We start from the raw sequence: 11,458 nt of genomic DNA, 5'->3' as shown, positions 1-11,458 counted from the left end.
GCCCGCGGAGGCTCCGACTCGGCGGTAGGCCTTCTCCCTGGCCTCGTGTGTCTGTCAATGCCCATTCCAAAAGTAGAAGGGCCAGCTTCAGCCCTTCCTTTTGCGTATTCCACTCGGGCTTCCTCCTGGGCTTCACCATTGGCGTGGCATATCCCGGCCACGCATATCAACTTCCCGCTCGTCAGGCGTTTCTAACGACTTAAGGAAACTCTGATGCGGCGCCTGGCTGTCTCCCTGGCCTTGTGTGTTTGTCAACGCCCATTCCAAAAGTAGAAGGGCCAGCTTCAGCCCTTCCTTTTGCGTATTCCACTCGGACTTCCTCCTGGGCTTCACCATTGGCGTGGCATATCCCGGCCACCCATATCAACTTCCCGCTCGTCAGGCGTTTCTGGCGACTTAAAGAAACTCTGATGCGGCGCCTGGCTGTCTCCCTGGCCTTGTGTGTTTGTCAACGCCCATTCCAAAAATAGATGGGCGGGCCTCAGCCCTTCCTTTCTGTATTCCACTCGGGCTTCCTCCTGGGCTTCACCATTGGCGTGGCATATCCCGGCCATCCATATCAACTTCCCGCTCATCAGGCGTTTCTCACGACTTAAGGAAACTCTGATGCGGAGCCTCGCCTTCTTCCTGGCCTTGTGTGTTTGTCAACGCCCATTCCAAAAATAGATGGGCGGGCCTCAGCCCTTCCTTTCTGTATTCCACTCGGGCTTCCTCCTGGGCTTCACCATTGGCGTGGCATATCCCGGCCATCCATATCAACTTCCCGCTCATCAGGCGTTTCTCACGACTTAAGGAAACTCTGATGCGGCGCCTGGCCTTCTTCCTGGCCTTGTGTGTTTGTCAACGCCCATTCCAAAGATAGAAGGGCGGGCCTCAGCCCTTCCTTTTGCGTATTCCACTCGGACTTTCTCCCGGGCTTCACCATTGGTGTGGCATATCCCGGCCACCCATATCAACTTCCCGCTCGTCAGGCGTTTCTAACGACTTAAAGAAACTCTGATGCGGCGCCTGGCCTTCTTCCTGGCCTCGTGTGTCTGTCAATGCCCATTCCAAGGGCAATAACAGTAGCCTCAGCAGCATTCGTTGCGTCTCCTGAGTCCCAGTGTACTTCATGTAGACTTTCTCATAGGCTTCACCGCTAGCGTGGTGTTTCTCGACCACCTGCACCACCTTTTCCCTCACCGGGTCTTTCGTTAGGACATTTCCGTTTCTTTTCCCCCGTTAGTTGTGACGCTTTGCAATTTATCGCAAGGTTTGGCTTAGGCGACATCTTGGAAGTCTCTAGCCTGTGAGGCATCGAGAAATCCTCCTGTCCCTTGTCTTCAATTTGCTCTCTATTCCTCAAGGAAATGCATCTAGTCTTGCATTTCTAAACTGTGCTCATGCGTGGTCTTGTCTTGGTTCAAGCCCCATCTTTGGCTGCGGCGATATTATTTGAACTCTTCCAAGCACTATCATGACATTTGTATTTCTCCCCCTTCATATTTCGGCTAGGCTAGGCGCTACATTTCCCCTTTAGCATAGGGACTTCTCAATACTATCACTCTTGCAGTAAAAATCGCCAGCACCTACTGAATCTCCTTGAAGTAGAATGTAGAGTGATCTGTGATTTCTTTGTTGTTCATCGTCCATCCAAACTATTGCTTGAAATCCAGATCTCGACCGATTTAAATAATCCTCACCTAATTGCTCAGACTGATCAAATCCCATGACTATAGCCTTTGGTTTACATTCCCCGTGCGCGTCTATCCAAATCATCATGATTTGCAATTGCCAGCGAGAGCGCTCTGCCGAACTCGGCCAGGGACGACGATTCAGTAAGACCCTGCTCAGATTACTGGTACACAGTAATTTTAAAATCAACAAATCTATTATTTCCTTCTAGGCTCGCATTCAATCGTAATTATGCAGTAAAAAGAATATGCATCGATCCGCCTAGACAAGTGTCATCAAACCTCCTCTGCTAGCCAAACTTATGCTAACTAGCACCGAAGCTCCACGCCATTCCGACTGACCGTGACGTATTTTACGCCTTTGTACGGCTTCACACCCTCTCCTAGGCCCTTGGACTTTCGAGGGTCTAAATTGATGCTCTCAACCTTAAGCCCGCTTGCTAGCCAGCCTTTGATAGAGAAGCTAACCATGACTGAGGATGGCATAAGAATTTTGTTCTGCGCCATCTTGAGTAGATTACTGCGTTCTTCTGTCTCGGCGCCGTTGCCACCTGCTTGGCTTTCTATCTGGCCTGCTGCATGCTCTGCTTTGGCTGCAATTCCTCGCTGGTAAGGTGCGTCAAAGTCGTACAAACCGCTCGAAGGCACGCCGCCCTCACTATCGTTCTCATCATCGTCATCATTCCCAGTGGAATGGCCTCGTACTGTACACCGCAAGCTAAAGTTTCCAGAACCATGAATTTCCTTTGTTGGAATTTTCCATTCGAGAATCTTGTCCGTAGTGTTGAAAATGGCATCTCCTCGGCTCGGCCGCACTTCGGGAAGGTTTTTGACTTCTTCGGAGAAAGGTATCTTGATACACAGGTCCTCCATTGTTATTGGGGCCGAAGCGCCAACCCCACGAGGGCCGGCTCGCGACAGGGCAGAGCCGCTGATTGCGCTGGCAATAAATGTCTTGTTCACTTGGAGTCGCACCTCAAATTCGGCGCCAGTTGCGCCAAGGCCCTTTTTAATTTCAACGCTAATAGGCAGCTTTAGGCCACTGGCGGCAAGGCTTGCACTGCTACCGCTGCCATCGTTGATATGTGGCAAAAGATCAACCTCATAACTAGCTAAAATGAAGCGGCCGTCAGGCGGCACAAAACTTAGCTCCCCTGGGTGTTCTTTCCAGCGCTGAAGACGCACACAAGGATGGAATACCGGCAGCTCCATGGTCTTCTCAATGTGGTGTTTCCCCGAGGCTGTTGACATCATTAACACGACGTCCGGTACGCCTGATACCTTGGATGTAAAAGCAATGGTTCCGTGTGCAAAGGCAGCTAACGGCCTGCCCGAGGGGGCAAATGTCACAGATAGAGACTCCACGACATCACAGTACATCTCATTTGTAGTATGACGAACATTGGCTCGACGCCAAGGCAGGGCAGGTATATTTGAATTGGTAGAACTTGGCAACGCGGGCTTTGAAAATGTCGAGGCAAATGAAGGGTTACTATAATGCATGGCTCATATCAAGGTTAGGAACAAACAGGCTTCATGTGAGGCGGCTAAGATCATGGTGGGGTGCACTAACGTAGGTATTGATATGCTGCCCAGGAGCTTGTCCACCCAGCCTTCAACCTCGACTAAGTCACGCAGTGCATTGGGTTCAGTAGTATTGATTGTGCCGGCATCGCACATCTCATTCAGAAGCTGAGCTATTATCTCGTAGTTTTGCTCTAGCTTCATGGGGAGGACCGGCGCTCCAATGAACTCTTCCAGGGCATCAACTATGCGGTGTAGGAATTCCAAGACTACAAGTGGCTCTATCTCTTCCGAGGCTGTCGCAAATAGTAAAAGATCGTCATGTTTCAAGCTGAATAATAGCGTCGGCGGGTTCGTGCTCTGTAGATACATCAAGTTTGGTCGTGGCACCGAGTGTGCAAGATATGGTGGGAGGAGGATGGCCGATGATGGCGGGCGGCCATTGTAAATATGCGACAGGATGGGATTACTGTGAGATAGTTGTGGAAAGGTTAGCGAGGAGAATAATAGAAGTAGAGAATCTAAACCATAGAAACAGGCTTGCCCTAGCTAGCGGGAGACTCACTTCCTCTCATCAAGAATATGCACGGACTCAATTATACCGTTCATTAGATCTGTAACTGGGCTGAAGCTGCCAAATGGATTTTTTTAAGTGCGTATAAAATAGAGCGTTCAAGACAAATCCCACAGCCGCGAGCAAAAGAAACATATCATTCGTAAGTCAAGCTTAGCAAAGCTCCTAATCATGGTGATAAAACGTCACTATAATGTGCTTAGTTCAGCCTTGCATTAGTGGGGTAGCTCAAGAAGCCTCCAGCCAATGAAAATGGATAGCCTAATGTTAAGCTTTCAGCCTTGTGTCAATATCGACAATTCGGGAGGAAAATCTATAATTTTGCTCCTCTTTGTGCTAGAAGCAGGACTTTGAGACTTCTCAACCAGTTTTTTTTTTGAATTTTTTTAATTTCACGCTCTCGGCTAGAGATTCCATTTTATCCTGCTTTCACTTAAATATCTACCAAAATGAGTGGCAAGGTACCTCCTCTCTATGAGCTTGAGCGCCCAGAGAAACTAAGCAAAGTCCTTAAGAGCGAAGCTGACGAAGACTGCATGCCGTGCAAGATCATTGGTAAGTTGGCTGTCTAGGGCGAGAGTCGCCGCCAAGAGCAGAGAAAATGCCCCAAACAGCTGCTGTGGCCAACCTTTTTCTAACACAGTACGTTCGTTACTCGTGCTCCCCCATCCACCAGGAAGCGGTGCATTCTTGACTCTATCGGGCTTTAACTACTTTAGTGGCATGAGCCAGCTAGAGAAGCGCCAGGCTGAGGTTATCCGCAGCGGCTCCATGTTTGGCATGCGCAGCCGCCGTATGGGTATTACTGGCATCTCAGTAGGATTAGCATACTTAGGGCTCTACCGGCTAATGGCATGATAGCCAACAGAGAGCAGTGTACGTATAGCTACATAAACGAATAGCAAACCGGAATCACACAAATAAAATCAAATAAACTATGCTCAAAGATATATTCAGGCTTGGGGCCTTGAATTGGACGTTCAAGAACTAGTTGTCAACGTCAACTTATAACAGTGGCTTACTCTGCAGTCCTTTGGAGTTAAAAATAACTCTTGATGAATAAGAAGCTGTGGCCTCTCTCTGCTACTCTCTAAATTTCGATCTTTTACTCGGGCTCCATATATTATGCAACGCATGTGGAGGAAAAATGCCGACAATGTCACGCACTAGTTTGAAGAGAAGTGTCTAACCCTAAGATAGCACATGTCACAATTTTTACCTAATTGTGCTGTTGATTCTGGAATCTGAATTGACTATTACATGAAGAGAAGGCTTATTAATGTGAACAATCGTTCCGTGCTCCCAGCTACTTACATCTATAGCCCGCACAACAGCCCCATTAATATAAATCGTGCCTCTGACGATTGGTCTTTGTGAAACATTGTGTTGGATGAAATGTTGGATGGACTACATGGAGGATGGGTATTGTGGGGAATCTTCCTTTTGTCGGATTAACCCTGGGTAAACTCGAGCCTGAATACTCCAGCTTAAGTGTGCATGATGGAAGAACTTGACACTTTGGAAAAAGAATAGAAAAACAAGCTTCACCACTTCGATCAATCTGTATACCAGCACGGTTCCACGTGCGGTTGTACAGGATCACGAGTGACTTCAAAAGTGATTTAACTGAATTCAGTAGATTGTTCTGACGCATTGGATATCCATGTATGCTGGCTCAGCCCGCGACCAGATTTCGCTGCATGGGGCTGTCTATCAAATTCGCTTCTCGATGCTTTCGGAGCTGTAGTTCACCCAGAAGAAAAGTTGGTGAAGGTCAAACGATGTCCAAAAAAACTGCCAGATGAAGCTAGTATCCTTTCTAGATCTCCCCGTTTTGGCAGGAAAATCCTACCTTCAGCTTCTACACCTTCATCTCTACGCTAAATCAACAGGGCGGTAATCCCATACTTTCTCTACAGATCTTACACAAGCGTCTGGAGTTTTTGTTCGTCATCCGGATGGCACTAGTCTAACTTCGGATAATGCCAGCCACAAACGACGTATCCTGTCAGGAGACGTACGCTTGGCAGCATACATGTGTCTGCTACACAACAACCCAAATGGCTGCAGACGTTTCAATCCATACAATCCGCTAAGTCAGTTTCCAGCGCAAGCGAGCATGACGTAAGCAGTTAAAAATGTGCAACAATGCCTGGATCGTGTTAACAGTTGCTACTCTTCTAACTAGCGAGCCACCAAAGCTACCAGAACCGGCTAGTCATCCATCCAGGAAGCTAGAGAAGCCGCGATATATACCGGCCCGGGAGCGGCATGACTTGCCCAAGCTTTGACACAAGCTGCCGATGTATATCTCTTGAAACCTCATAATCACTGATCCTACCGCAATCTCAGACCGCTCTCACTACCTAATTCATGACATCTTGCCGAGATGAAGACAACGCGTTGCCGGACAAAAGGAGACAACAAACTAGCACCACCCATGCTCTGCATTAGGTAGCTTAGTACAACGAGGCCATAAACATGTTGAGCTCTGCTTTAGCCCTCTCTACAATTTTCGTTGGTCCATGTTAGAACATAAGATAGGGAGTTAGTAGTCGCATAGAAGCACTTGACGAAACTCTGGAATTTACCAAACTTCTCAGCCTCAAAGATGCTCAAATTCAAAAGAGTGTGCTAGTTGACCAGCTATTTCATCGTATAGTTCTCCATACCATTGCCTCTAGGACCTTTCAGCATTCAGATTTCGGCTACGTGGCGCTCTGGGAAGGTCTAAACTAACTAATATTTGGGTTTTAAGCTGAAAGTCTTGACGTTCTGAAGATGAGATACACAGCGAAATATTTATTTCACTAGCTTCCAGATAAGACAGACCAGGGTCAATAAGGTCCCGAGTCTCCCGAGTCTGATGAGCTTACCAAAGCCCTTTCAGCTACGTTTTTCCTTTTCTCTGTAATAGTATTAGAATAGGTAAATAGCATGGTTAACAATAGAGCCAATTCTGCCGTCTTCTCAAACCATCGAGGGGTTTTCAGCACGCCCTCTTATCTGTTTACTGCTAAACAGCTATTAATCTAGGTGCACATAACTCCTATAAGCAGTCTCCAACACAATCAAAAAGGGAAATATTGGAAGCAGATCTATAACTAGAATAAGATTTAAATGCACAACCCAAGTCAAATCAGTACCAGTACCAAAAAACGCCGAAGCCCATGTTTAAAACAGTCTACTCTCCAAGAGGCTGCTGAGACAGTGTTATGATCATCCGAGCCCTTGTTAGAATCGAGGTCACCATCTTAATGCGCGGAACTCATGCCGTGAGAATCTGGCCCGGGGGAAGAATACACCCAATCTTCCCCCGCGCCTAATGGTTCCTCATCGACCACCTCATTCTGCACTGCCAGGAAAGTTTCAGGATCTAGTTGGGAAGCCTCGACGATAGCGACTACTTCGCCCTGCAACATGAGCAAGGGCATCTCAAACTCCATTGACATGGGATGTACAAGTGAATTCATATCAAAGTGGAGGTCAGGGATAGGCTGGAGAGTGGGGTGATCAAAGCCGACCATAGGCACCCCAAGCCCGGCCTGCTGAGTAGTCGCCGTCACCATAACAACTTCGCTCTCTGGAGTGTTGCTGATGTTCTAAATAGGTGTGAGCGATGTGGTTAGCAAATGGCAATCCTATTACGATACAGAAAGTAGCAGTTATCAACATACGTCGGACATATCGATATTCTCGTTCTGGCCATGGGAAGCTGTTGGAGGAATAGGAGAGTCCATGGTGGCTAGATGGGCACTAGAAGAATTGGTGCCGCTGGGGCCACTTCCATTAGAGCTTCCAGAAGAAGCAGAGTTTGGGGAGGCGGACTCAATAGAGTGCATCATTTTGAGGATGTAAACGAGGGAATGAATAGGAATGGGGAGGGATAAAGATATTTGAGAAAAGGGAGAAGAAAGAAGAAAGAGATACGAGAAAGTTTAAACAGCGGTATGTATGTGTGTTATAGTTGATTGAAGTTGTTAAAAGATACTTGTGTATGCAAGGAATAGAAAGCGTGATAAGTGATGATGAATTGAGGCAGGAGATGAGACGGAACTGAGGTCGGATTGCCCTGCTTAATATACACGATTGAAAAATGAGAAATACGTGAAAGAGGTTTCTTGATTCCAGAAGCAAACAAGACGTACACTGTCACATATGGGTTATCGGGATAGAATTCGCCTTCGTCCTGAACAGCTTGACAAGTTTTAGAGTCCTGAAGTCATCTAGGCCCATGATATGCACCCTATGGCTCTCTAAACTACAGAAACCCTGACTGGATATGGAATGGTAGGTGTCTTACAACAGTCGAAAGGGCTGATGACATTGAATGAATGGAACTACATAGCCTGCCTAGTGACATTGTAAGGTTTATATCAAGCTAGGCACAATAGGGTATGGCGTGAGCTTTTTCGTAAACTTTTCGTAAACTGGCCAATCAGAGACCAGAAAAGAGAAACTAATATTCTAGGTACTTGATGCAAGATCAAACATGAGTGGTCAACATACGAAAGGAATACTAGTACGCTGCTATTGCCATAACCAGGGCGGAGAGGCAAGTCTCCCCTCACCCCTGACCTTGGGCTCAAAGAGGGCAGTGAATAAGCAGGCGGACTTGTTAGAGGCTAGAAGCTTGAGGCTGGAATATCCCTATTATTTGCTTTAGGTGATAGGCCTCTGTATGCTGTAGGTATTTGGCAAGGCATGCGCCCATGCGTACATACATTCTATCCTCTTTACTTTCTGGGCGAAGTGAGTTGGTATTGAACAAAACAACGAGAGAATCAAGCCAAGGTGTGCGCGTAAAATTGGCAAAAGTAATACAAGGCCCTATAGACACCAGCATTACCCCATATGAAATGGAGGGGACACTCGTCTAGGAAGTGGGACAAACCCCTGGCAGAAACTCAAAAATGACAAGCGTAGAACAAGAGCTGAAATCCACGTTGATGTCAAGGCATGATGATGATGGCCCAACTGCAAACCCCAATCTCTCGGCTTTCAAGATTGGAAGCCATTAGTAGCATTGTTGGGACATGCCTCCGTTGCGAGTCGCAAGAACGCACCGGGGTAAACAGCTACATCTTCTGCCTCTTTGGGCTAATTTTTGCTCTTTTGCATGCAGTATCAAAGAACTGCCAAGCCATATAGGATGTGATGAAAAGCTAACAAGTAGTAAGCTCGCTTTTTCGGTACGGTCGCTACTCATTTAAGTGAGGATACTGAATGACCCGTGGTCTTGGCATTCCTGCTAGTCATCAGACCAATGCAGTCGCATACTTTTGGTCCTTGGCTATCAAAAGCGTCAGGGATTGGTGGCCAGTCCATCACCCGCAACCTTTCGACTCTTTCAATGCTGTTGAGAGTGAGGTCTAGCTTATCAAGAAGGTCAGATGTGGCATCCAGCGTTTGGCACAAAGCTGACAGATCTGTCACCTGGCACCAGGTGATCGGCGATAACGCAGCACTAGACTCTTAACACCGGCACCATAATGAAGACATCGAACTGAGAAACAGAATCGCCAGAAACAAGGCCCCTAGGATCCGCTATGAGACTCTCGAATTGCTTGAGCTAAAACATGATGGGTTTGCCGGTACTAAACCCAGGCTCTTAATATTTCCAACCCCAAACCGTGAGCGGACTGTATGCTCAGAACACGGTCACACTAAAACTGTCAAAGCTATCGTGCGTCTATGCAGAAGGCACATGGATTTGCAGTTCTCTTGACGCTGGGCGGTAGCTTAGTTTGATAGATGCAGCATCAAGAACGCTTGGCAAGGGGCATGTCCGTCGCGTCTCAGGGCCTATGGCTCAGCCCTTGCAGCTTTGCATCTTACTGTAATGCCCCCGGCCAAGTATAGTTGTCGTCCAACTAGGATGCTATTTATTGATTTTCCTTTACTACTGAGGCAAGCAGTAAGATGACCTCTTAACAACGGTTTGCTAGGCTATCGTGCTTTTAGTTTCCAAGCGAGATAACCGTTTTCCCATAAAAAGACTACCATAATTTACCAGTGAGCGGAACACTTCCCAATGCCCCTCGCATTCATTATTCCATTGCGATATAATAACTAAAAAATATATTTGAAATAACTGCAGTTAGATTTTCTAGATGATTCTACATCTTCTAGACAGGTTTTTGCATTATGGCCTGTCTTCCCACAATTGCTACAGTGCCGAATGCCTGCCGTAGTCCGCTTCGACCGACTACCATTCTGTCGCATTTCTTGAGCCACCTGCCGATCAACATCGTTTTGGGCTAGGATGACCTGAGCATCCCCTACAGTAAGGGCTCCCCCTTGCCGTACATGTGTATTTGTGGCTCTCTGATGTTTTCCGAATGTCTTATTTGCTGCTCGCAGTGACTTGTTCTCCTCACGCAAAAACACTACCTCTTGCATCATTGCTTCCTCTGCAACATGGTTGACAGCATCATGAATTGGGGTCCGAGGGCTTGCCTGATGACGAGAAATTCGATTCTTGACATAGGCAGACTGTGAGAGGGCTTTTGCCGGGTTGAGTGGCGTCAAAGAGACCCAAGCATCGGTCCCTTCTAGAAGAGGACTGGTCAGCGTTGGAGTCCGTAACTTGGCATCCAGCTTCAATAAGACTGCCTGAGGGTCATGAGGTACTAAACCGGCCTCTCTAAATCCCCCTTTAACATTGCTTTCTGTAAAAACAGAAGAAAAGACATCTTTAAAGGCAGCAAAAAACTCAACCTTAGTCACATGGGTAATGTGGTGCTCTTCAATCTTGCGGCCACACGCCCGCTTCAGAGAACTAAAGAGTCCAACATCAAGTGGCTGAAGAAAATGCGATGAGTGCGAGGGAACGCAAAGCGTGATAATCTTCCTCTCCTTGCAGAATTGCTCAAACTCAGCAGGTTGGCAACTCTCATGGCCGTTCAGCACTAACATTCGATGCTTGCCTTTTGTGTGATCGAAATGTTTTATCCATTCAAGGTCAGTTGTATTATCCGTCCATCCATCTCCATCAGGTTTAATGACCCAGGACAGGAGAGCGGGATGTTGCGTTCTGTGTACCAGTTACCGAGGTGGTCGGACCCCGTGACCACGATAAACAGCGGGATCACCCAACCTTCGGCATTGACTCCCTGGATTACCGTAACCCATTCTCGATTGTCAGGTTTCGCTACTTTTGCCTTCCCACGTCGCTTGGTGCCGGTGACTACCATTGCGGACGAGATCATGCCCATCATGAACCCAATCTCATCGAAGTTATAGAAATCCGCATCAAGGACGCTATACTTGGCCTTCATGTTCGCCACAAGCTGAAACCACGCATCAATAATGATTGGGTCTTCACACAAGGCTCTCCGCCAGTTGTATGCGCGATCAAAACGCATCTTGAGCTCTGGTTGTCGCTGGACGAATTGTGAAGCCCAGTGCTGTCCAACACGTCCCGCATCGCGTTCCGAGAGGAGGAGGTTGGCTATTTCTTCAACACTGCTAAGCCGGAGGGGGGAATCCTCGCGAGTTTTCTCAAAAAATCCCCCCCCCCCCCCACTTTCCCGGAGCTCCGGAGAAGTGGGTAGATCTGGCCATTGTGCTCGTGGATCTCGTACTCCGATCATCAATTTCAATTCTGGCTGACAGACTTCCGATCATTTGCATTCGCATAGTCGGCATCGCTATATCCAACGATATCCAACATATAACACTTTGG

General features: G+C 47.5%; 4 protein-coding genes across 4 annotated transcripts; 1 reads left to right on the top strand and 3 right to left on the bottom strand.

Moving 5' to 3' along the window:
* Window positions 1–1,982: 1,982 nt before the first annotated feature.
* On the bottom strand, window positions 1,983–2,924 carry HOO65_050573 (AP-3 adaptor complex subunit mu; the record flags this gene model as incomplete). The annotated part of the gene is made up of 1 exon (XM_071000944.1): window positions 1,983–2,924. The coding sequence occupies one exon, from the start codon at window positions 2,922–2,924 to the stop codon at window positions 1,983–1,985; it is 942 nt and encodes a 313-aa protein (XP_070858632.1).
* A 1,296-nt stretch (window positions 2,925–4,220) lies between these two features.
* On the top strand, window positions 4,221–4,782 carry HOO65_050572 (uncharacterized protein; the record flags this gene model as incomplete). The annotated part of the gene is made up of 4 exons (XM_071003543.1): window positions 4,221–4,326; window positions 4,415–4,587; window positions 4,633–4,647; window positions 4,729–4,782. 4 exons carry the CDS (start codon window positions 4,221–4,223, stop codon window positions 4,780–4,782), a joined length of 348 nt encoding a protein of 115 aa, XP_070858631.1.
* Window positions 4,783–7,025: 2,243 nt separating this feature from the next.
* Window positions 7,026–7,616, bottom strand: HOO65_050571 (uncharacterized protein; the record flags this gene model as incomplete). Its single annotated transcript, XM_071003539.1, has 2 exons — window positions 7,026–7,373; window positions 7,449–7,616. 2 exons carry the CDS (start codon window positions 7,614–7,616, stop codon window positions 7,026–7,028), a joined length of 516 nt encoding a protein of 171 aa, XP_070858630.1.
* Window positions 7,617–10,721: 3,105 nt separating this feature from the next.
* Window positions 10,722–11,138, bottom strand: HOO65_050570 (uncharacterized protein; the record flags this gene model as incomplete). Its single annotated transcript, XM_071000943.1, has 1 exon — window positions 10,722–11,138. The coding sequence occupies one exon, from the start codon at window positions 11,136–11,138 to the stop codon at window positions 10,722–10,724; it is 417 nt and encodes a 138-aa protein (XP_070858629.1).
* Window positions 11,139–11,458: the final 320 nt, after the last annotated feature.

This window comes from Ceratocystis lukuohia, assembly GCF_044167205.1.
Source record: "Ceratocystis lukuohia strain C4212 chromosome Unknown Supercontig5_pilon, whole genome shotgun sequence".
Lineage (NCBI taxonomy): Eukaryota > Fungi > Ascomycota > Sordariomycetes > Microascales > Ceratocystidaceae > Ceratocystis > Ceratocystis lukuohia.
The sequence above is the reverse complement of the archived record's forward strand: the minus strand, read 5'-3'. Positions and strand labels throughout refer to the sequence as shown.